Here is a 26,376-nt window from a genome sequence, read left to right as displayed (position 1 = left end):
CATATTGATAGGATAGCATCTTGCAGTTGATGGAGATTTGTGGGATGCACATCCAGGGCACGAAGCTCCTGTCCCACCACATCCCAAAGATGCTCTATTGGGTTAAGATCTGGTAACTGTGGGGGCCATTTTAGTACAGCGAACTCATTGTCATGTTCAAGAAACCAATTTGAAATGATTTGAGCTATGTGACATGGTCAGGGGCGTAACTAGAAGTCTCCGGGCCCCCCTGCAAGAATTTGAGCGCCCCCCCCCCCCGGGGCCCGCTCATGGCCATTTTGGGGGGCAGGAGGGGTTGCAGCATGAGGGGAGAGCTTTGCACATTAGCGGGGAGGGGGTCAGTCCCCCCTCCCTCACCTCGGGCTCTCCCCTCTGCATCTATCTAAGCGGCAGCAGCGGTGGCGGCAGCTATAAATGCCTCCATTCACCACCGGAGGTCTCCGATCTGCAAGGGCTTCACATTACTTCCTTTTAACAGGAAGTAATGTGAAGCCCTTGCAGATCGGAGAAGCCCTTGAAGATCGGAGACCTCCGTGGTGAATGGAGGTAATTATAGCTGCTGCCGCCGCCGCCACTGCTGCCACTTAGATAGATGCAGGAGGGGGAGCGCAGAAGGGAGAGCCTGGGTGAGCGGAGGCTGCTTCCCCTATTGTTACGCCAGTGGACATGGTGCATTATCCTGCTCGAAGTAGCCATCAGAGGATGGTTACATGGTGGTCATGAAGGGATGGACATGGTCAGAAACAATGCTCAGGTAGCCCGTGGCATTTAAACGATGACCAATTGGCACTAAGGGACCTAAAGTGTACCAAGAAAACATCCCCCACACCATTACACCACCACCAGCAGCCTGCACAGTGGTAACAAGGCATGATGGATGCATGTTCTCATTCTGTTTATGCCAAATTCTGACTCTATCGAGACTCATCAGACCAGGCAACATTTTTCCAGTCTTCAACTGTCCAATTTTGGTGAGCTTGTGCGAACTGTAGCCTCTTTTTCCTATTTGTAGTGGAGATGAGTGGTACCCAGTGGGGTCTGCTGCTGTTGTAGCCCATCCGCCTCAAGGTTGTGCGTGTTGTGGCTTCACAAATGCTTTGCTGCATACCTCGGTTGTAACGAGTGGTTATGTCAGTCAACGTTGCTCTTCTATCAGCTTGAATCAGTCGGCCTATTCTCCTCTGACCTCTAGCATCAACAAGGCATTTCCGCCCACAGGACTGCCACATACTGAATGTTTTTCCCTTTTCACACCATTCTTTGTAAACCCTAGAAATGGTTGTGTGTGAAAATCCCAGTAACTGAGCAGATTGTTAAATACTCAGACCGGCCCGTCTGGCACCAACAATTATGCCACGCTCAAAATTGCTTAAATCACCTTTTTTTCCCATTCTGAAATTCAGCTTGGAGTTCGGGGGATTGTCTTGACCAGGACCACACCCCTAAATGCATTGAAGCAACTGCCATGTGATTGGTTGATTAGCTAATTGCATTAATGAGAAATTGAACAGGTGTTCCTAATAATCTTTTAGGTTAGTGTACGTCGGCGTCTCAATTTCGATAAAAAAAAATGCATGAAAACACGTGCGTCATGTGCTAGGATGTTCCCGCCTCAGTTATAACAGCTCACGGGAATGCACAATGTAGTGCACTGTAGTGAATTCACCGCTTGTCAGCTGCCCGTGTGAAAGCGCCCTGAAGCTAGGTATTCAACTCTGTAGCGGTAGATCAAGTAAATGATTGATACTCTCCTGTTATTGAATATTTACCAGGTCTAGCAACTTGCACCAATAGATATTGTCAGACAGTCTTTTTCCACTGCATACATTCCAATCCAATTTTCAGTTTGAATACAGTTTGTGATTGCGCCGCCAAGATAATGTAAATTGCGGTGTGATCCAATTCTTGCATTTTTTTTCCTGTGATTACATTTTTGCCTTATTCAGTTTACTGTTGCAATCACACTAAAACCAAATGTCGAGTGGTCAGGAAAGACAATTGTAGAACGTATTTGTCTTTCCCGTGTGCTTTGCATTTTTCTGTGGAAAACGGCCTGGCTTTATTCACATTATAAATCACCAGCGCTTAGCGATTTATACTGTGATTTTTGAAGAGCTTTTCCCTGTGATTTGAGCACTTTGCTCAGCAATGATTTTTTCACTTTCTGACGTCAGTCAGGAAGTGAAATCTTTCACCCGGAAATGAATAAATATAAGCATTTCGATTTCATTGAAATTGCAAACACGCCACATGTACCATTTTCTAAAACGCTTTGGCTCAATGAAAGGTATAGGAAAATTGCAAAGCGCTTTAAAAAGCACTTTGTATAGCGATTTCCTGAGCGTTTTTATGAATAAATACAATGGGCATGATTCACAAAACTTTTTCACCTGTTGTACTCTGTTTTAACCACCTTAGCGGTATGGACGAGCTCAGCTCGTCCATTACCGCCAGAGGGTGCCGCTCAGGCCCTGCTGGGCCGATTTTGATGAAATAAAAAGCAGCACACGCAGCCGGCACTTTGCCAGCCGCGTGTGCTGCCAGATCGCCGCCGCTCTGCGGCGATCCGCCGCGAGCAGCGGCAAAAGAGGGTCCCCCCAGCCGCCCGAGCCCTGCGCAGCCGGAACAAATAGTTCCGGCCAGCGCTAAGGGCTGGATCGGAGGCGGCTGACGTCAGGACGTCGGCTGACGTCTATGACGTCACTCCGCTCGTCGCCATGGCGACGAGGAAAGCCAAACAAGGAAGGCTGCTCATTGCAGCCTTCCTTGTTAGTTCTGCTTGCCGGAGGCGATCGGAAGAACGCCTCTGGAGCGCCCTCTAGTGGGCTTTCATGCAGCCAACTTTCAGTTGGCTGCATGAAATATTTTTTTTTTTAATTAAAAAAAAACCCTCCCGCAGCCGCCCTGGCGATCTCAATAGAACGCCAGGGTGGTTACCTTATCTAAGTTACTTTATTAAGCTCCCAAAGATCAAAACTATATTATAATTAAGGTAAGAAAAGTAATATTGAAATGAAGTTCATCAACTTACTTTAAAGAAAACCTGTAACTAAAAAAACCTCCCCTGGGGAGTACTCACCTCAGGTGGGGGAAGCCTCTGGATCCTATTGAGGCTTCCCACATCCTCCTCGGTCCCACGGCGGCGGAGATAAAGCTCCCTGAACAGCGGGGATGTAAATATTTACCTTGCGGACTCCAGCGCAGGCGCAGTATCGGCTCTCCGCCTCGGAGATAGGCAGAAATAGCCGATCGCTGTCGGGCCGCTCTATTGCGCAAGCCCAAGTCTCCTACGCCTGCGCAGTAGAGCGGACCCAATGGAGATCGGCTATTTTCGCCTATTTGTTTTTTCACTTCCTGACACAAGTCAGGAAGTGAACTCTTTGACCCGGAAAAAAATAAGGCCTCTTTCACAGTGCGACGTTAAAGTCGCACGTTAAAACATTAAACGCAGAATAACTCGCTGCAATGAAAAATCAATGCCCCATTCACAGTGCACACATTGCGTTGGTGACTTACACTGCACGTTAAGTGAAAGTACTGCATGCAGTGCGTTATACGCGTTATTAGCTGCGCTGGACTCTTTGCACATGCTCAGTTTGCACAGCTGACTTGGAAACATACTTTCCTGCAGTTGTCATGGCAGCACACGAATGGGTAACCCCGCCCCCCAGCTTACAGGTCCTATAGCTATAAAGTGAAGACAATCCCCTCCCTCTGTGCTTTTTTTCTTTCTGTCCGCCGCTACAGGTCTGCCCCATCTTTTGGGAAGCAATTTTTTTTTTATTTTTTGCCCTTACCTTGCTGTGTCTTCACAGCAGTCCAGGCAGGTTATCTCTCTCCTGCTCTGAAGCCCCGACATAATGCCCAATGTGGAGCGCGGTTTGGGGATCCCTATGCTGGAGGGATAGGTGTCATGAAGGTGATAGGTTACCTGGCCAAGCGGCAGCATGATGTGTTGGGCAGCAGCCGTATAGTCCGGAGCGCCGAATCGGCGGTGTGGTGCGCGTATAGCACTTCCGGGTTAAGAGTTCAGCCTCTCTTGCGCTCCATCAGGCGGAAGTACGCAGGACCAAGGGGGAAGGAACGGACTATTTAGCCCCAGTGCGCGGGGAAGTGTTTGCTGGATGCGCACTGGTTCTCAGGCACGGAAGCGGAGGCAGCAGTCAGCGTGGACGCTATTCAGCTTGATTAAGGTAGGAAGCTGGTTTAATTTTATGGTTTTCTAGGCTGCGATCAAGCTGGCAGCACTATAGGACATTTACCTTGTGGGGATTGTGAGGTCCCACATCTTAGGTGCCCATGGAGTTTGTGGTTAATATAGCTGTATTGTGTTTTGGTGTTTTGCAGGCAGAACGCAGCCAGCATTGAATTTGTGTATTCTTGGAGATCCATCTTAGGCAGAGTTTTTGGTAGGTTTGCAATCTAGTTGGTTGTCTGTAGGGGCAGTGGGGATAACTTGTGTATTATTGACATTGCTCCTTTTTTGGCAGCCATTACGGTAGAGTATGGACACCGACCTGCAGGAAGGTAGCCAGCATACTTCGGATGGGTAAGGGCGTGATGATGTCACACAGTTTTAAAAATAGATATATAAAAGAGTGCATTTAGACAATTGATGTAAATATGCTTATTTAAGCAGATTCCTCCTTTTGCTTTTGTCTTCTCAGACCTCATACTTCTAGAGATTCTAGAGAGTCTAAAGACAAAACAAAAAGGGATACCACACATAGGAGTGGAAAAGCATCTAGCAAGACTAAACACACAAACCCCCCTGACAGAAGAAAATGCTGGGCCTGTGGAGATAACTCTCTGCCAGATAAACTTGTGTGTGCCAATTGCCTATACTCACTCCCTATTTATGAGGAAGAGGAGATGCCAGATATACAGGCACTTGTTAAACAGGCGGTTGAGGAGTCTCTTACTCAGAGACACTTACTAGCTCAGACCTTGCCAGCTAGTACTAATGAGGAAATCACTGAGGGAGAGACCATTAATTTAGGATTTGACTACGCTATGGTCCCACATCTTATTAAATCAGTTAAGGAGGCCATAGGTTGGGAGGATGAGTCGGAGCCACCAGCCAAAAGACCGAAGTATTACCCACATTTGAAAAAGGAACTACCTATGTTTCCAGTAATGGAGGAAATAGAGGAGTTAGTGAAGGAGGAGTGGTCGAAATTTGAAAAGAAGCCGCAGTTGACTCACAGATTTTCAAAGTTATACCCTCTAGGTGGCGCTCTGCCCACTAAGCTTGAGGCCCCTCCAACGGTAGATGCATCCATTATTAGGTTGGCAAGACATGCCACGTTGCCGCTTGAGGACTCGGTGGCCTTCAGGGACACCCTTGAGAGGAGGATGGATACAGACTTGAAAAGAATGTATACCACTATGGGAGCCTCCTGTAAACCAGGAGTGGCACTAACCTCAATTGCCAAAGCCATTAATACGTGGACTGATAATATGGAGACAGGTATTGAGGAGTATGATAAAGAAATGCTGTTGGCAGGATTACAGGAGTTTAGAATGGCAGGAGACTTCATTGGAGAGGCCGGCATAGATGTGATAAGGTGTGCATCTAGATCTATGATGTATTCGGTTACATGCAAGAGGGCTTTGTGGCTTAGGCATTGGGCAGCGGATAATAATTCCAAAGTAAATTGGTGTAAAATTCCGTATGATGGCAAATGTCTATTTGGCGAGGTAATGGATACCGCGATATCTAGAGTGACAGGTGGTAAGAGCGGATTATTACCACAGGAAAGAAGAAATAAAAGACAAGCATATACATCGGACCGAAGGTCCTTTCGCTTCAGAGGTAGAGATAACTCAGCTGTCAGGGGGGGAAGAGGATTCAGAAGATCATGGCAAGGAGCTCAAAGTGCAATGTCTAAGTTCGGCAAGCAAAGAGGAAATCAGCCCGGCACACAGACCCCAAAGTCATTCTGAAGGTCTGCCAGCCCACACTCACACAGTTGGAGCACGTTTAAGATCGTTTCTCAGGGTGTGGGTGAGGCATATAACGGATGCGTGGGTGTTACAGACGATAACAGAAGGTCACAAGTGGAGATTCACAGAGGCACCCCCACAGAGCCTGTTCATACCAACAAACATCCCTCAAGACAGGAGCAAGTTCAGGACACTCATATCTTATGTACAGGAACTATTAGTAAAAAGAGCGATCGTGCAGGTTCCCAGGGAGGAGAGGTTCAAGGGAGTTTACTCCCCCCTCTTTTTCGTCACAAAAAAATCAGGGGAACTGAGGCCGGTCTTGGATCTGAGACGATTAAACTTAATAATAGAAAAGCAGAGTTTCAAGATGGAGTCTATATACACAATCACAAGAGTCATACAGCCGGGAAATTGGTTAATTTCCATAGATCTGTCCGACGCGTACCTACATGTACCTATACATCAAGACTTTACGAGATACCTCAGGTTCTTGATAGGACGCGATCATTATCAGTTCACCAGTCTGCCGTTCGGCATTTCTACGGCTCCACGTACATTCACAAAAATATTAGTCACGGTCATTGCACATCTGAGATGTCAAGGAATGATTGTGCACCATTATCTGGACGACATACTGCTGGTGTCAGACAACAGAGAGACCATAGTCAAACACAGAGACCAGTTAATTGCAACTTTGCAGGAGTTCGACTGGCTCATAAACTGGAAGAAGAGCCAGCTACAGCCCACACAAACACTAGTTTACCTGGGAGCACAATTTGCAACACAGGAGAATGCAATCAAGCTACCGCAGGACAAGATAACAGTGATAATCTCAAGAATACAGAGGTTCTTGCAGAAGCAGTCTTGGCCAGCACAAGAATGCATGAGACTCATGGGGACACTAGCTTCAACGATTCCCATGGTCAGGTGGGCAAGATGGCACTCCAGGATTTTTCAGAAGGAATTTCTTATACAATGGAGAACTGTCAGCTATTCGCAGAAGATACATATCACAAACCACATGAGAAGAGAATTGGAGTGGTGGTTGCAACCACACAATCTGAGGAGGTATCGTCCCTTGGTCATTCCTAACTCAATAGTACTCACAACGGACGCCAGCATGTCAGGCTGGGGAGCATGGATGGACAATCTGTATGTGCAGGGTCAATGGAGATTTGCAACACATACTCTGACAGCGAATGTATTGGAGCTCAGGGCAGCCCTCCTAGCACTAATTCATTTTACGGAACACCTGAGAGGAACACACGTGATTCTAAGGATGGACAACGCGTCTGCAGTGGCGTACATCCAGAACCAGGGGGGAACTAGGAGCCAACAACTACTCAGAGAAATAAGGCCAATAATAGAGTGGGCGCAGAGCACGGTACAGTCATTACAAGCAGTGCACATCCCAGGGAGCCTGAACCTCAGGGCAGACTACCTGAGTCGAACCCAGATAGACAACAACGAATGGTCACTCAACAGAGAAGTGTTTGCACAGATCTGCAGGACATGGGGGACTCCGGAGGTGGATGTAATGGCGACGGAATACAATCACAAATGCCCCGGCTACTTTGCGAGGTACAAGGACAAGAAGACGGAACAATGGGATGCACTGACCTCTCAGTGGAACTTCACCAGGGGGTATGTGTATCCTCCAACACCTCTAATAATGAGGACTCTCTGCAAGATACAGCTGCACAGGGTCAATATGCTAGCAATAATCCCGGACTGGCCGCGCAGGCCATGGTACCCTCTACTGAGGAAACTGGCCAGCTCAAAACCAGTGCAGCTGCCGAGGAGGAGAGACCTACTAGCTCAGGGTCCAGTGCTACACCCGGAACCGGAGCGTCTGAAGCTGAGGTTATGGATCCTGAACACAAGAAGCTGAGCGATCTAGGCTGTTCACAGGCAGTACAAGACACATTGATGCAAGCAAGAAAGCCCACTACGAATAATACATATAGATGCATTTGGAACAAGTTCAAGGAATTTATATTACAGAGGCAAGATAGTATAATGCAACCGAAACCTACTAATGTTCTAGAATTTCTGCAAAAGGGACTCGATCTAGGACTAGGAGTGAATACTCTAAAAGTTCACATATCTGCAGTGTCAGCGCTAACCGATATTAGATGGGCAACAAATCCCCTGATCATCCGGTTCATTAGGGCAGTAAATAAGATCCGTCCACCAAGAAGAAACATATTTCCCCAGTGGGATTTACCTTTGGTTCTTAAAGCTCTAACTAGGCCTCCGTATGAACCATTAACAACATGCTCCTTACAAAAACTCACGGACAAGGTACTCTTCTTGGTAGCAGTGGCGTCTGCCAGGAGAGTATCAGAGATTCAGGCTTTATCTCACAAAGAACCATATCTCACAATATTCAACGACAGAGCGGTGTTAAGACCGGTACAGCACTTCATTTCAAAAGTCGCTACAAGTTTCCATTTCAACCAGGAATGGACGCTACCATCCTTCGTGCTGCAGGACGAAGTAAACGTAGACACCCTGAATATACTAGCACTATTAGGGAGATATGTTGAGATGACAAAAGATTTTAGAAAGTCAGAAAGACTCTTTGTTATCCCTACGGGGGTAAGGAAAGGTGAGGCAGCCTCGGTGAGGACAATCGCAACATGGTTAGTCAGAACAATTAACTCAGCCTATAGGAATGAAGGGAAAGACCCTCCAAGAGAGATCAAAGCCCACTCGACTAGATCAGTGTCAACATCATGGGCAGCTTATGCAAAGGTGTCGCCGGAAGTCATCTGTAGGGCAGCTAACTGGGCATCAACTAACACCTTTCTGCAGCATTACAAAGTGGACCCAGCAGTTAGATCTACCAGAGACTTTGGAACAGCAATTCTTAGCTCTGTCCTGACGACATAAAAAAAGTAAAGTAAAGTGAAGAGTAGCAAACAGAGTATAATATAACGTGAAGTAGGACATAAGAACTGTCATTATGTTTCCTTCATTCATGTACGGTCAATTAAAATGTATATACGTTAAGATAGTTGTGTTCAAGAGCATAGATGAAATGCTGTATAGTTTGAATAAACTGGAATTTTTCTTTGGCACAAGTGGAATTTTCCCGCCCTTTCTTTATATGTATTACGCTAGTTAATACCCATTCGTGTGCTGCCATGACAACTGCAGGAAAACGGAAAATTGTATACTTACCTTCCGGTAATTTTCCTTTCCTGCTGTGGTCATGGCAGCATACGGATGCCCACCTCATTACACCAAGAGATGTATACACACTCTACTTCGAGACAGGCAGGAAAATCATTTACAGGGGGATCCTTTCGCTTGGCTAGAAACAAAAAAGCACAGAGGGAGGGGATTGTCTTCACTTTATAGCTATAGGACCTGTAAGCTGGGGGCGGGGTTACCCATTCGTGTGCTGCCATGACCACAGCAGGAAAGGAAAATTACCGGAAGGTAAGTATACAATTTTCCGTTATTCATTGCCTGTATGCTCTACTGCAACCGTAATGGGGCATTAAGTTGTGTTGTGACTTTTTTGGGGCATTGCGCTGTAATTTGCATTGTGGCTTTAACGTCGCATCAAAACGCAACGTCCTACTGTGACAGAGGCCTTTGTGACCTTTAGCCATAGACCCTGAACAAGCATATGCAGATCAGGTGTATCTGACAAGATTAGCTGCATGCTTGTTTCTGGTGTGATTCAGATACTACTGCAGAGAAACAGACCAGCAGGGCTGCCAGGCAACTGGTATTGATTAAAAGGAAATAAATATGGCAGCCTCCGTATACCTCTTACTTCAGTTCCTCTTTAAAAGCACTGGGGAAATCGCTATACAAAGCGCTTTTTCAAGCACTTTGCATTTTGCTTGTAAATGTGCTGAAAGGTTATTTTTTATCCATTAGGTGATAAATAACGCATTTATTAGAAGTTTTGTGAATAGAGCCCATTGTATTTATTCATTTCAGAGTGAAAGAGTTCACTTCCTGATTGACGTCAGGAAGGGAAAAAAATGATCGCTGAGCAAATGCGCTTAGAAAATCAAGAGCAAAAGCGCTTTTCTAAGCTCAAATCGCAAGGAAAAGCTCTTAAAAAATCACAGTATAAATCACTCAACGCTTGCGATAGTGCTGGTGATTTATAATGTGCACAAAGCCTAAGGCCTGGAACCCACTGAAATCCGCAAACGCAAAACGCAACCGCTAGCGTTTTGTCTGAGCGGTTTGCAAGCGGATTCATGCGCATTTTCGGTCGCGTTTTGCAACAGTGTATTTTTTTGCTCAGCGGTTGTGTAGCATTTTGCGTTTCGCGTTTTTATCCTGATTAGTCCTGTGAATTATTTTTAATTTTGTTACAGTGTGCAGAACCGCAAAACGCTAGCAAAACCGCTCAGTTTAGGTTTTGCTGAGCGTTTCCGCTAGCGTTTCAATACTTTACATTGAAGCGCTAACGCTCCCAAAATGCTGCATGTCCTGCGTTTGCGTTTCTGGGAAACGCAAACGCTCCTGTGGAAGTTGCCCCATCCATTAACATCAGCTGAGCGTTTTGGCAAAAAGCTAGCGTATCGCAGCGCTGCCAAAATGCTCAAAAAAACGCTCTTGTGGGTTCCAGCCCTCAGGCCTCTTTTCCACAAACAATTGATAAGCAGTAAAATGCCTCTCAAAGTCTCTCACAACTGCTCGCTGCTGCCTAGCAACTGCTTGCTGCTGGTTGATAACTGCTCACTGCTGCCTGATTTCTGAGCACACAGTTCGGGCTGGTGCACACCAGAGCGGTTCTGGAGCGTTTTTTAAAACGCTTGCGGGGGGGGGGGGGGGGGGGGAGCTTGGCTAATGAAAGTTAATGGGATGGTGCAGACCAGAGCGGTTCGTTTTTTCCACAAACGCAAACTCCTGGGCTTTTTAGATTTCTGAGGCGTTTCTGCCAGGGGCGTAACTAGAAATCACTGGGCCCCCCTGCGAATATTTGGATGGGGCCCCCCCCATAGGTGCCAAATAATCGTAATGGGGCAGCGTTTCACTGTAAATTAATTGTAAAGTGGGCAGCATTTTACCAGACAATCGTAATGTGGGCCAGAAAATCGTAATGTGGGCAGAGTTCACCAGAAAATCGTAATGTGGGTCTTTAGAAAATCATAATGTGGGCAGAGTTTACCAGAAAATCGTAATGTGGGCAGAGTTCACCAGAAAATCATAATGTGGGCACCAGTCACCAGAAAATCGTAACGTGAGCAGCAGTCACCAGAAAATAGTAACGTGGACAGCATTCACCAGACAATCGTAATGTGGGCAGCGTTCACCAGAATATCGTAATGTGGGCCAGAAAATCGTAATGTGGGCAGAGTATACCAGAAAATGGTAATGTGGGCAGCGTTCACCAGAAAATTGTAACATGGACAGCATTCACCAGACAATCGTAACGTGGGCAGTGTTCACCAGAAAATCGTAATGTGGGCCAGAAAATCGTAATGTGGGCAGCGTTCACCAGAAAATCGTAACGTGGACAGCATTCACCAGACAATCGTAACGTGGGCAGTGTTCACCAGAAAATCGTAATGTAGGCCAGAAAATCGTAATGTGGGCAGAGTTCACCAGAAAATCGCAATGTGGGCAGCAGTCACCAGAAAATCGCCATGTGGGCAGCAGTCACCAGAAAATCGCCATGTGGGCAGCAGTCACCAGAAAATCACAATGTGGGCATCAGTCACCAGAATATCGTAATGTGGGCAGCAGTCACCAGAAAATCCTAATGTGGGCAGCAGTCACCAGAAAATCCTTATGTGGGCAGCAGTCACCAGAAAATCCTTATGTGGGCAGCAGTCACCAGAAAATCGCAATGTGGGCAGCAGTCACCAGAAAATCGCAATGTGGGCAGCAGTCACCAGAAAATCCTAATGTGGGCAGCATACACCAGAAAATCCTAATGTGGGCAGCATACACCAAAAAATCGTAATGTGGGCAGCAGACACCAGAAAATCGCAATGTGGGCAGCAAACACCTGAAAATCGCAATGTGGGCAGCAGACACCTGAAAATCGTAATGTGGGCAGCAGACACCTGAAAATCGCAATGTGGGCAGCAGACACCTTAAAATAGTAATGTGGGCAGCAGACACCTGAAAATCGTAATGTGGGCAGCAGACACCTGAAAATCGTAATGTGGGCAGCAGACACCTGAAAATCGTAATGTGGGCAGCAGACACCTGAAAATCGCAATGTGAGCAGCAGTGACCAGAAAATCGTAATGTGGGCAGCAGACACCTGAAAATCGTAATGTGGGCAGCAGACACCTGAAAATCGTAATGTGGGCAGCAGACACCTGAAAATCGTAATGTGGGCAGCAGACACCTGAAAATCGCAATGTGGGCAGCAGACACCAGAAAATCGCAATGTGGGCAGCAGTGACCAGAAAATCGTAATGTGGGCAGCAGTGACCAGAAAATCGTAATGTGGGCAGCAGACACCTGAAAATCGCAATGTGGGCAGCAGACACCAGAAAATCATAATGTGGGCAGCAGACACCTGAAAATCGTAATGTGGGCAGCAGGCACCTGAAAATCGTAATGTGGGCAGCAGTCAGTCACCAGAATACCGTAATGTGGGCAGCAGACACCTGAAAATCGTAATGTGGGCAGCAGACACCTGAAAATCGTAATGTGGGCAGCAGACACCTGAAAATCGTAATGTGGGCAGCAGACACCTGAAAATCGTAATGTGGGCAGCAGACACCTGAAAATCGCAATGTGGGCAGCAGACACCTTAAAATAGTAATGTGGGCAGCAGACACCTGAAAATCGTATTGTGGGCAGCAGACACCTGAAAATCGCAATGTGAGCAGCAGTGACCAGAAAATCGTAATGTGGGCAGCAGACACCTGAAAATCGTAATGTGGGCAGCAGACACCTGAAAATCGTAATGTGGGCAGCAGACACCTGAAAATCGTAATGTGGGCAGCAGACACCTGAAAATCGTAATGTGGGCAGCAGACACCTGAAAATCGCAATGTGGGCAGCAGACACCAGAAAATCGCAATGTGGGCAGCAGTAACCAGAAAATCGTAATGTGGGCAGCAGTGACCAGAAAATCGTAATGTGGGCAGCAGACACCTGAAAATCGTAATGTGGGCAGCAGACACCTGAAAATCGTAATGTGGGCAGCAGGCACCTGAAAATCGTAATGTGGGCAGCAGACACCTGAAAATCGTAATGTGGGCAGCAGACACCTGAAAATCGTAATGTGGGCAGCAGACACCTGAAAATCGCAATGTGGGCAGCAGACACCTTAAAATAGTAATGTGGGCAGCAGACACCTGAAAATCGTAATGTGGGCAGCAGACACCTGAAAATCGTAATGTGGGCAGCAGACACCTGAAAATCGCAATGTGAGCAGCAGTGACCAGAAAATCGTAATGTGGGCAGCAGACACCTGAAAATCGTAATGTGGGCAGCAGACACCTGAAAATCGTAATGTGGGCAGCAGACACCTGAAAATCGTAATGTGGGCAGCAGACACCTGAAAATCGTAATGTGGGCAGCAGACACCTGAAAATCGCAATGTGGGCAGCAGACACCAGAAAATCGCAATGTGGGCAGCAGTAACCAGAAAATCGTAATGTGGGCAGCAGTGACCAGAAAATCGTAATGTGGGCAGCAGACACCTGAAAATCGTAATGTGGGCAGCAGACACCTGAAAATCGTAATGTGGGCAGCAGGCACCTGAAAATCGTAATGTGGGCAGCAGGCACCTGAAAATCGTAATGTGGGCAGCAGACACCTGAAAATCGTAATGTAGGCAGCAGACACTAGAAAAAAAAATGCACCTGTGAAAAAAAAACAATTCACTTACCTGACAGAAGTCTTCTCCTCTCCCAGCATCTGGCTCGCAGCTCCCCGAGTCCTCCTGCAGCACATCTCCCGCGCTGACAGGCAGAGTGCAGGGCTACGGCAAGATGGCTGCCGAAGCCCTGTACTGGAGACACAAATAGTCTCCAGTGTAGGGCTTCTTCGGCGGCCATCTTGCCGTAGCCCTGCTCTGCCTGCCGGCGGAGACTATGCAGGCTGCTGGAGCGGGGCTGCGGGGAATGAAGCACTTTGCTGGGGGGGTCCAGAGCAGCGCTCCCCCCACGCACAGTGAGCGGGCCCCAGAGCAGCCCCGGGCCCCCCTGCGGCTGAGGGGGGTCGCATCCCCGGTAGGTACGCCGGTGGTTTCTGCCTCAATATTAAAGAAAAACGCTAGATCAGAGTGGTTTTCCAGGCGTTTTTGTTATAGAAGCTGTTCAGTAACAGCTTTACTGTAACAATATTTGAAATCTGCTACACAAAAATGCTAGGCATGTCTAGAAAACCTCTGCCTACAATTGCTCTGAAATCTGCTTCAAAAACCTCTAGCGTTTCGCGGATCTGCTAGAGGTTTTTGGTGTGCACTGGCCCTCTAACTGTCCATGGAAAAGATCCCTCATTGGCTATCATTCATAAAAGTGTGGTCGGTAAAGTAAATCCATGCGGGAAAACACAGCTGTCGGTATTTTAGACTTCTGGCTGCTCATTCATAAAAATGTTGCTAGTTGCGATAGCAGTGCGGAGATTTCCCGAACTAGGCTGTCGGTAGGCTTGCGGAGACACGGAAGCTGCCGAGTTGATACATTTCTCCGTGTTCCGCTCTACTGCAGCTGCCTGGGAGGTCTGTGTCTCCATTAACTTAAAATGGGTATCGCCACATCCAAGGGAGCGGTATTTCCCGTCCTCATACCGCTTGCATAAATATTTATGAATTAACATTTTGTTACATTTGTTACGATAGTCACCACACAAGGCGGTGATTTATCGCTCTGCTTGGTAATGTCAGCTTTTCATGCGGAGAGAGCCTTTATGAATGAAGATCTTGCTATGTGTTCGGTAAAGTCGGCTGTTTTCAGCATTTCCGCATGCGGGAATGCTTCATGAATGATAGCCATAGTGATCTCACCAAGGTATCCATGAGCCTTTTTTCTGACTAGGGTTGGTCAATAAGATGCAAATAATTCCAAGTTGATGCAGGGGCAATCAAATCCTACCAAGGTGGAATTTGTTTGGTCCATGTTGCATAAATTTGCATACAAAAATTGTATAATTCTTCATCAATTTGCACCGACTATGGACGGCCAATGAGATGTAAATAATTCCAAGATGATGCAGAGATATGCAAATTTTGTATGCAAATATATGCAGCTTGAAAATGGACCTATCGAATTCCACCTTGGTAAGATTTGATTGGTTCATTTTTAATCCACTCCTCAACTCGGAATTATTTGCATCTCACTGACTATCCCTAGAATTGTGGTCTGACATGTCTATAGAAAATATTTCATAAATCAGGTCCAGACTTGCAGGACCATTTGTGTTCTCTGGCCAGGGGGAAACTTTGGTAAATATGGTCCGGTAGTTGTAGTTCACTGCTATTCTTCACATCTGGGAAGTGAGGGGTTAAGCCATTACATCAGCTGGGTTAGGTGTGGTAGCTGAGGAGGTTTTCTGTGGAGCTCAGTAATGCCATTCACACAATGAGACAAAGCATGGGAAGTCATCTATACATGTAAGTAGAATATCACTAGCAATATATGACTCTCATTCAAACCTATCATGTATCAACACTTTTAGCTATTTATTCAGATGTACCTAAGCATACAACTGCCTCTCAAACATGTTGAGTTAGGCCTCTTTTCCACGGACAGTTGAACTGTGTGCTCAGCAAGCAGTTACAAGGCAGCAGTGAGCAGTTATCAGGCAGCAGCAAGCAACTGTGAGAGTGCAAGAGACATTTCGCTGCTTATCAACTGTCTGTTAGAAAAAAAGATTTGTTCTATTTAATTCTGGGCCAATGCACACCAAAAATCACTAGCAGATCTGAAAACGCCAGAGGTTTTTGAAGCGTTTTTTCAGCGTGATTCTAGGCATGTTTAGAGAGATTTTCTAAACATGCCTAGTGTTTTTTGGAGCGTTTGTGTAGCAGATTTACAGTAAAGCTGTAACTGAACAGCTTCTATAAAAAAAAAATTGGAAAATCGCTCTGACCTAGCGTTTTTGTTTTACAGAGCGGTTTTCCACTTTCCAATACTTAACATTAAGGCAGATTTGCCTCAGAAATCAGCAAAAATGCTGCAGGATTAAGTTTGCATTGGTGGAAAAAACGAACAGCTCTAGTGTGCACCATCCAATTGAAATACATTAGCCAAGCGGTTTTCAGCCCGCAAGCGCTTTAAAAAACGCTCAGAACCGCTCTTGGTGTGCACCAGTCTTAGGCCTCTTTTACACGAACTGTTGAGCTGTGTGCTCAGCAGGCAGCTGCAAGCAGTTACCAGGCAGCTGCAAGCAGTTACCAGGCAGCTGCAAGCAGTTACCAGGCAGCTGCAAGCAGTTACCAGGCAGCTGCAAGCAGTTACCAGGCAGCTGCAAGCAGTTACCAGGCAGCTGCAAGCAGTTACCAGGCAGCTGCAAGCAGTTACCAGGCAGCTGCAAGCAGTTACCAGGCAGCTGCAAGCAGTTACCAGGCAGCTGCAAGCAGTTACCAGGCAGCTGCAAGCAGTTACCAGGCAGCTGCAAGCAGTTGTGAGAGTTTGAGAGGCATTTCACTGACTGTAAACAGTTCGTGGAAAAGAGGCCTTAAGAAGGCACAGCTACTAAGCAGCCCATTTGAGTATTTCCCATCTTGAGTAGAGATCATTTTATATCTATTCTACCAAAACCTGAGGTGACTTTTCTCAGGAAAAAGAGAGTATCACATTTTTAACAACCTTGTGTAGTCACTATTGTCCCTTCAAACTAGAGCCTGGTACACGCCTTCAATTTTGAATTGCCAATTTTACCATCTTCATGTAGTATGAGGGTCAAGAGATTTTGAATACTATGAGCAGAATGTGTTGGTAAACTCTCTTACTAAATGGAGGTCAGTGATTGGCCAATCAAATTTGAAAGTGTGTATTGGGCCTAACAGTCGTGGAAGATGTCTGCCCATTCTTTACACCTCCTTTCCCTCATACAGAAAGCTGGAAATCTACCTTTAGGCCTCATTAACTAACTAAACCTTGGTACAAACTTTCAATTATGTCTGGCCAATTATAATTGAAAGGGTCTCACTTGTTAGTCTGGAAACTAAATGCATTTGTTAGCATGCAACTTTTTGCACACTCTACCGCGTATGTTATTCTTCAGTAGATCATGACCGTCTGTGTGAAAACTCTCACATGATGTGTGAGATTATGTTGCATTTACTAAGGCTAGGCTTGCAGTGGGAGTTGCATTGCGTTTCCTGTAAAAACAGGAATGCAACAAAATGAAAAAGTTGCACCTCACCGACCTGTCGCAAACCGTGAAGCATACTGTCAATGAAAACCATGCTGCACTAGTATGGTCGAGGTGAGCCAGTGTGAAAATCCATAAGGAAATTCCGCTAAAGTGATTGGGTGGACAGCACCCTCTCAAACTGCTAGATTTCAAGATAGGTTGTAGTAATAATACATCCACACTATTCGGCCAGTTAGAATGCTTCAAGATATAGATGTTGCTGTGATTGGAGAACTTGCTCCCTGTGGACCTTCACGCTGGCTCACCTAAACCATACCAGCTCCAATTCCTCTTTCACTGCCTCTGATAAAGTGCGTGTTATGCAGTAATGCACTGCATTAGGATACTGTCGTCTGTTGGAGCACACCACATGCACTGTGAATGTCACTCACATAGACTTACTATTGCTGTGCAACTTTCTGCGTTAAGAATAATTTGATTACAGTAATAAATGTGGGTTGAAAGCCACTTTGATTTCTTTGGAAATCTGTAACAATTGGGTGCTAAGGTTTACACTACCCTTTTAATTTCTTGTTCCAGCATCTCTCACACACAGTTGGACTGAGTAGTGTGGCATCTGTCCCCTGCAGGAAGTGACATCACTGGCCACTAGATGCCTTAGGAGAGGCACTGGTATTGCCAGCAGCATATTCTGGAAACCCATTTTCAACACATTCTCTAAAGGTTCTTCGTATCTCCATCTCTGTGGGGGCATAGTTACCAAATACATCTCTGTGACCATGTAAGTATTGTATGCTGCCCTGCCCAGTCATATCTATAGTAAGGGAAGGATTCCTCAGTTTATCATCAGCAGATATGGAAATGGTAAGCATTTTTGCATTTATGCAGCTTGGAACTAGACCAATCAAAAGTGCAGTAGCTGATGATTTTCTGTGTTCTTCCCAGAAATTTTTTCCAGCCGGGTGGCATTAAAACGTAGACGGGTGGCAAGCAAAATAGCTGGGTGGGGTGAGATGAGAGAATAGAAGGCCGGTGCTTTTCTGCACAACTCTGCTTACAGCATAGGAGGAGGTGAGACGCTGATAGCCGGGTGCTCATAAAAACTAGCCGGGTGGAGCACCCGGCTAAAAGAGCCTGGGGACAACACTGATTTTGATTGGTTCAGCTCCCACCTGCTTACATTTTTTATAAAGGTAACAAAATTAGCATATGTATATAACATTTTTAATAACACTACTAAAGAGAATAAGGCTACTTTCACACTGACGCAGCGCCTTTCGCCACACACAATATAATTGCATAGCAATCGCAAAGCAACTATATTGTTATGGTACGTTCACATCGGCATGCTAGCAAGGCATTGCGGCGGAATCCAACTCAGTAGTGCGAGAGAGGCATGCAGTGCGGTACCAGGTAATGTGGCCAGGACCTGAAAGTGCCCACTTTAGGATCTGGCCAGCCAATGTGTGAAATGGCCAACTGATGCGGCTAATATGCAAGCTCAAGTTCTGTTTAGCATGCGTTTTTAGACTTTGGCCGGCCAGAATGCAAAATGACAAGACTCGGCCAGCCATTTCCCTAAAAAAGCTGACCTGTAGCAGCGGTGAGTGAGTGCAGAGAACAAGGTGTGGAGGATCTTGCTGGGATTCAAGAGAAGTAGGGTTCTGATGTATATCTGCACAAGAAGATAAAAACACAGGGAGGGAGCCCTACAGTGTAGTGTCGTGTGTCAAAATAGGTAGAAAATGAAGTTAGAAGGAATTACAAGAAGGAGACTCCCATAGTGTAATAAAACTCCTAAAGGGAACCTGAAGTGAGAGGTATATGGATTTCCTTTTAAACGATTCCAGTTGCCTGGCAGTCATGCTGATGTTTCTGGTCAGAAGTGTCTGAATTGCACACCTGGAACAAGCATGCAGCTAATCTTGTCAGAAACTTGTAATGTGCATGCTTATTCAGTTAGAAACAAAATCTTATCTCAAGGTGGCACTAAAAATATTTATGAAAGATACAAATGACAACACGTTTCTCAGGTTATACTCGCTTCATCAGGTCAATACTAGGAATGGTCAATGAGATGATAATTTTGAGTTGATGCAGCATTATGCAAATGAAGTATGCAGCTTGAAAATGAACCGAAATCAAATCCTACTGAGGTAGAATTTGGTCCATTTTCAAGATGCATAAATTTGCATAATCCTGCATCAACAAATTATTTTCATCTCATTGACCATCCCTAGTCAATACTGTATCAAAAGTAGTCCTACAGTTTGGCTCAGGAGTACCTATATATATATATATATATATATATATATATATATATATATATATATATATATATATATATATATATATATATATATATATATATATTCGATTAGAGGCACCTGCACTCTATCCCCTATGCGTTGTCAGATTGCTTTTTGAAAAAAAGTTCCAGTTGAACTGGTGTCTATCTTCTGGAGAGGTAAGCAATTACCTCTCTTTTTATTATATAATTTTTATTTGTATTTTAAAATACTAAAATAGAACACCCATTGGGCGCCTCCATCCTACCCATTACCAGTCAGACCTCCTTTGGAAGTAATAGCGTTGCAGTTTTTCTGGAAAGTCTATTGTACTACTGGAGAGCGACCATCCAGTATCCAGCAGGACCTGGAGTACCGAGCAGGGACGGTTAATTCCCTGCAGGCCTATACAGTGGTTGCAGGAACTGTGAGTATATATCTATATAATGCTATCTTCCCTATACCTGATGATACTGCACCATTGTGCTCCCGGTCTTTTCCTACTTCTCACCTAGGTATTCTTGGCCCTTACAAGAGTCTCACTAAAGAAAAAAAATGTGTATATTATTTTTAATGCCACCTTGAGGTGGGAGGGTCTTTTTGTTTGTTTTTTTAAGTTTTATTACACTAGTGGCACCTCATCCCCATGCAGTGTTTGGATTCAAGAACCTCTGTTCTCCCCTCCACTCTTCTTTCACCTCTGTTCCCTTTGGTCTCAGCTCTGTGTCCTCTGTTTCCCTCAATTGTACTCTCACCTGTCCCCTACTCTATCTATGTCCTCTCAGAATTTCCCCTCTCTCCCCTTGCCATTGCTGCTTCAGGACTTCTGCTCTCCGCTCTTCAGTCATCCCTCAGCTGCCTCTTGCCTGCGCTCTGAAAAAGGCTTCAAGACTTGGCTGGCCGGGTCCTGTCCTTTCACATTCTGAATGATTAGAGTGCAAATTTTGTAAGCTTAAACACAAGTTGTTCGCGTATAGAACTCACTAGTTGCCCACTTTGCACAATGGCCAGCCTGATCCTTAAGTAACCAGCCTTTCGGTTCTGACCGTAACATGCGCATTATTCAGTATACAAAGACACAAAGAATTTCAAGTTGATGTATGGTTAGGCAAATGTTAATGCAAATTTTTGCAGCATAAAGTTTCATAAAAATGTCTGTAATCCTGCATCAGCTCTGAATTATTTTCATCTCATTGACCATCCCTACTATTGAGGAATTGTTCGATTACCTCTGAATACAGGTGATAAGAGCATTACAAAAAAAGTTATATTTACACATATATACTACTTTTCGGTCAAAGGCAAGTTGTATAATTTGTATAGATGAATTGACTAATAGGCTTTTGTATGTTAGCTTGTCGTGCCACAATAATTATTGGACGATGCAAAACTTTATGTATAAATAATACTGTAGAGACATTGAGAATTTCTTTACATTCACAAAATGTACATTTGCTTTAGCCGATTTCAGCTTTTCATGAAGAACCTCAAGGATCTTCGCTATGAGATCATGCTTAGTGATGTGTCAGTTGCTGCTTTTATTTCTGCTGGGAGGACAAGCTAATGAAGTCAACGCTGGGAGTCTGGAAGATGAAAATCCTAAAAATGTAAGTACTGAGTAAAGTACTTTAGATACTGAAGATGTTTAAATACATAACTACAAATTATGCTCCAACACTAGCAATACTTTTATGGGGCCACACCATCCAAGATATGAAATTCTTACAGAAAACACTTTTTTTTTCCAGAAATGTTCTCATGAAATTTTATAAGCAATAACTTTTTTAAAGGTTGATTGTTATTTATGACTTACTCATTCCACTTCCACTAAAATTCTTATACTCAATTATTCAGTAACGTTATAAAAACTCCCCTTTCTAGTCTTTTACCTCTCTATCGCCTTAGTAGCGGCTTTCTTCTTATGCCCTCAGGATTGCATTGTTCATGTCTATATGTTTAGAATCGGGGGGATGTTTTGAATCACAGAGATGTATTACTATAATTTCTTTTTAAGATGTACTTTTCCTTCACATGATAGCTGATTACAAAGGATTAGGAGGTTTTTAATGTCATCCTTCACAGGTACCATTTAATTCCCAACTTGAACACTAGAGGGAAGCATAGCATCAATAATAAAGCAGTTCAGGCATCTGTAACCTCCTTGGACACAATCACCAGTTTAAAGAGAACCCGAGGCTTATACTGCAATCCTAATTGGACCCAGAGGCATGTCATGTGCACAAAGACATGCCTCTGGGTCATTGTACCGCGGCTGCCAGCCCCTACCCCCCCCCCTCCCCCGCACCCCCTTAAAAGATCGTCGGCCTAACAATAATCTGCTTGTCGCTAGCTGGCATTATTTATGTGAGGTTGTCAGTCAGCCTCGTAGCATCTGCCCCTGAAAACGCACTCCTTCCCCCGCCGCTCTCCACCTCCATTAGCTTCCTCCAATAGGAAGCCAAGCCGCGACCCAGGAAGCCGTGGCCTGGCTTCCTATTGGAGGAAGCTAGTGGAGATGGAGAGCGGCGGGGGGAGGAGTGCATTTTCAGGGGCAGATGCTGACTGACAGCCTCACATAAATGCCAGCTAGCGACAAGCAGATTGTGGCTAGGCTGACTATCTTTTAAGAGGGAGCGGCGCAGGGAGGGCCGGCAGCGGCGATCGGGGCCGGTTCAAGGGGTCCTGTGGCCTTGGGGCAAACTTCATCATGCCCCCCCCCCCAATCAGCCCTCTGCTCCCCGGGGCCCTGCTGCAAGTATATTAGCAGCCATAATCACCTTATCTCCGTCGGGTGAGCGGGCGGGCAGTGGCTGCACTCTGAGACATTCTGTCTCCCTCCCACTCTATGACCCGGCGCATCATGTGTAAACACACGCCGGGTCATAGAGTGGGACTGTGGGAGGGAGACAGTGTAGCCGCTGCCGCCCGCTCACCCGATGGGGATAAGGTGACCATGGCTGCTAATATACTTGCAGCAGGGCCCCGGGGAGCAGTGCGAGCAGGAAGGGGGGTTGGGGGGGGGGGGGGAAGAAAATATCACGGGGTCGGCGCTGCTGGGGCCCAAGCAAAGGTCCTTTTGCCTCTATGGTAGTGCCGGCCCTGGCGGCGATACAGTGACCCAGAGGCATGTCTTTGTGCACATGACATGCCTCTGGGTCCTATTAGGATTGTAGTATGCCGCCTCGGGTTTACTTAAAAAGCATACACTATATATGCCACTTCCAATCCTCCACTAGTGACTCTTTCCTGTAATCTCTGTTACCTCATGAGTAGGCACAAAAAGAACAGCAGCAGCAGCAGCTTAGTGAAGCAGGAAGAAAAGGGCACAATTTACTACTGGGACCTTGACTCGAGTCTCATTCTATACACATAAAAAAAAATTGTAAAATAAAATTTACTATAAAGCCAGACTTAAAGCATTTATAAAATGTCAACATATACAAAGTTTTCACTGGTTTGCTTCACCAGATTTGGGCACAAGGTTATAAAGTATATTACAGGACTCTTTGTAGCACAATGCGAGTCCCCTGAGATGCAAGTTAAACTGAAAAAAAGCCACCTTGTTTTATGAAGCTGATTAGATTAGGTAGGTGCCCCCCAGTGTGGTTAGATTAGGTAGGTGCCCCCCAGCAGAGTCGGACTGGGCCACAGTAGTACAGTTTTTTTTTTTGTTTTTTTTTTCCCTCGGTGGGCCCCACCTCCAGGTCTCTGGTGGGCCCCCCCTCCTTGTCTGACAGAGCTCCAATTGCTGCCTGCAGCACAAAAATTATCTTCTCAGTGCTGTAATCACTCATGCTGAGAGCAGTGGCGTAGCTAAGGAGCTGTAGGCCTCGATGCTAATTTTACAATGGGGCCCCCCAAGCACTCTATACATAATTGTTACGACGCACCAAAACCTGCCAATGGCAACTACAGTGTCAGAGGTGCAAGTAGGGGATGGGAAATAACTTGTTAATGATTACCACTGTTCAAAGTATCTATAGAAGTGATTATTATGAGCACAGGACCAATAGAGAAGTAATACTGTAGTTGAGGGAGGGCCCTTTGGCCCAAGGGCCCTGATGCGGTTGCAACCTCTGCGGTCGCAACCTCTGCAAAGTAGGACATTACTTTATATTGAAGGAGGGGATTCTATGTAAAGTTTTGCTGGGCAGCAGTGTCTCTGAATTACAATGCTGCTAAGATCATGTACATTTGGCCCTGTCCATAATACATCATGACCACACCCACCTTCCGGTGCATGGTCACCCTTTTTTTTTTTTTTTACTGCAATCATGGGATGTGTGGGCCCCAGGTTGAAATTTCTTTGGTGGGCCCCCAGTGTCCCAGTTCGACCCTGTCCCCCAGTTTGGTTAGATTAGGTAGGTGCCCCCCAGTATAGGTTAGATTAGGTAGGTGCCCACCAGTATGGAGGGGGGAGTCAGCCGCGGGGAGGGCAGCTCGACCTCTCCCTCCCTTCCTCGCCGCGGGCCGCCCTCCGTGCTCCCCCCTCCGAGTCTGACTGCAGGGAAGCGCTGTGTAGGGAGGGGCAACTCGCCTCCCTGGTTCCAATCGCCGAACACCTGTCTCCTCTTCTCTTCATAGCCGCTGATACACAAGCTGCTTCCTGTTTAGCCGGAAGCAGTGTGTGTATCAGCAGCTGTGAGGAGAAGACAGAAGAGGAGACCGGTGGCGATTGGAACCAGGGAGGTGAGTTGCCCTCCCTACACAGCGCTTCCCTGCAGTCCGACTCGGAGGGGGGAGCACGGAGGACGGCGAGGAAGGGAGGGAGAGGTCGGGCTGCCCTCCCCGCGGCTGACTCCCCCCTCCATTACAGCGCCCACAACTCCTTGGGCAGCCGCACGGCCCTAGAAACGGGCCTGCTCATTTATTTGCAGTCTGTGTGTTTGTGGTTTGAAAATCTCCACAAATACAAGCTACAGCAGGCTGGATTGTAGTTGTATTATAAAACAAGTCTTTCTTAAAGTGCACCTCCAGACTAAAAATCGAGTCAGCAGCACTGAAAAGGCCTGGTGTTTCTTTAACAGTTTCACAGCATCAGAACTTTGTTTCTCTTATCCAAGCCTCATTTTTAGCTGCACAGAAGAAAACTGCCCGGGCTTTTTTTTTCCCCTGATGCTGTGCAAAGCATGATGGGATTTCTGATGTTGTTGCTCTCGTTCTGCTGTTTTGGTGCACATTTTTTTTTTTTTACATTTTGAATTTGACATTTGAAGCCTAGCGGTGCAGCTGGGAGGGGTTATCAGGACACAGGACAGTTGGAACTGTGTCTCCTGCTCCTTGTCACCTCCTTCCAACCAAAAAGATGGCTGCCCCCATAACAAAGATGGCAGCCCCCATGAATCACAAACATTTGCCTGTTCTTTTAAAACAGGGTGGGTAAAAAATTATATTACCCATCTATTCTAATTAACATAACTTATGTAACTTAATGACAGTATGTTTGTTTAGGCTGAAGTTCCCCTTTAAAGAAGAACTGTAGTGAGAGGTACATGGAGGCTGCCATGTTTATTTCCATTTAAGCAATACCAGTTGCTCGGCTGTCCTGCAGATCAATGTGGCTACAGAAGTGTCTGAATCACACCAGAAACATGCATGCAGCTAATCTTGCCAGATCTGAAAATGTCAGAAACACCTGATCTGCTGCATGCTTGTTCCAGGTTGATGGCTAAAAGTATAAAGGGGCACATACACTGGCCGATTTTAGCAATCGATTCTATCAAATTCCCCATTCCATTGATTTGTGGCCGGTTTTTCAATCAATTTGATCGATCTGACAGGATGGAAGATCTAGGTCGATCTGCTGATGGCAGATCGATGGTCCATAGAGTTGCATTAGATCTAATGGTCCAATAATGCATTTAGATAGATTTCCAATAGATTTCCTAGTGTGTGGCACACATCAGATAGATTCCTGTCAGATTCGACTTGACAGGCATCTAACAGAAATCTATCTTATGGTCAAATCTGCTGTAAATCTATAAGTGTATGGCCACCTTTAGAGGCAGAGGATTAGCAAGATAGCCAGGCAACTGGTATTGTTTAAAAGGAAATAAATATGACAGCCTCCATATTCTTCTCGCTACAGTTGTCCTTTAAGACATGCCAGTTCCCTGGCTATCTTGCTGATCCTCTACCATTTATAATTTTAGCCATAGACCCTGAACAAGCATGCAGCAGATCAGTCTATTTGTGTCAGATTTCTGACAAGATTAGCTGCATGCCTGTTTCAGGTTTGATTCAAATACTACTGCAGCCAAACAGACCAGCAGGGCTGCCAAGCAACTGGTTTTGTTTTAAAAGAAATACATATGGCAGCCTCCATTTCCTCCCTCACTACAGTTGTCCTTTAACCATGGTCGCAGTGTCCAAGCCGATGTTCGAATGTTTATTATTTGTACACTGCCAGCTTCTCTTCCCCCCCCCCCCCCCCCCCCGGGCCACTATTTATGGGATATGTACATTGCCTGCTTCTCCTGACTTACGGGGGTGATGGTCACTCTGACCGAGCTGCTGCTCCCTGGTACTGTAATAATACGGACACGTGCACTTCATATAATTTTTTTTTTATTCAAATCACTGTGTATATTGAGGCATTTAACAAAAAAAAATATATAAATGTATACTTTTTTTCCTATCGTAACGTCAAATTTGATTTTCTCCAAAACCTATAAGGTCTTTTTGAAAAATTTATTTTCCCCCCTTATACACACTGTTCTCCATAACCTACTCTGCTAATTTGGTGATTCTAGCTTGTAAGGGGACTTTGCAATTTACCACGAAAATCGCAAACATTAGGCAAAAATAAATGCTAAAATATTCGGGCGAATTTTCGCTTGTCGAATCAAATTGTACTTCGGCGAAAATTCTG

The 26,376-nt window shown here is 45.6% G+C and overlaps 1 protein-coding gene across 4 annotated transcripts in view; it reads left to right on the top strand.

Moving 5' to 3' along the window:
• The first annotated feature begins 3,871 nt into the window (after positions 1-3,871).
• Positions 3,872-26,376, top strand: part of LOC137504236 (uncharacterized) — a 72,878-nt gene continuing 50,373 nt past the window's right edge. The window contains exons 1-3 of one of the 4 annotated variants that reach the window (XM_068232372.1): positions 3,872-4,193; positions 17,797-17,998; positions 20,967-21,112. In XM_068232372.1, the coding sequence (XP_068088473.1) occupies positions 21,008-21,112 (105 nt within the window). In that variant the 5' untranslated portion in view covers positions 3,872-4,193; positions 17,797-17,998; positions 20,967-21,007. Of the gene's footprint in view, positions 4,194-4,489; positions 4,550-9,323; positions 9,397-17,796; positions 18,082-20,966; positions 21,113-26,376 lie in introns of those variants that run through there. The other 3 variants (XM_068232371.1, XM_068232370.1, XM_068232374.1) reach the window with 3 other exon arrangements.

This window comes from Hyperolius riggenbachi, chromosome 4, assembly GCF_040937935.1.
Source record: "Hyperolius riggenbachi isolate aHypRig1 chromosome 4, aHypRig1.pri, whole genome shotgun sequence".
Lineage (NCBI taxonomy): Eukaryota > Metazoa > Chordata > Amphibia > Anura > Hyperoliidae > Hyperolius > Hyperolius riggenbachi.
Note: the sequence above shows the minus strand (reverse complement) of the source record. Positions and strands in the feature narration are given on the sequence as shown.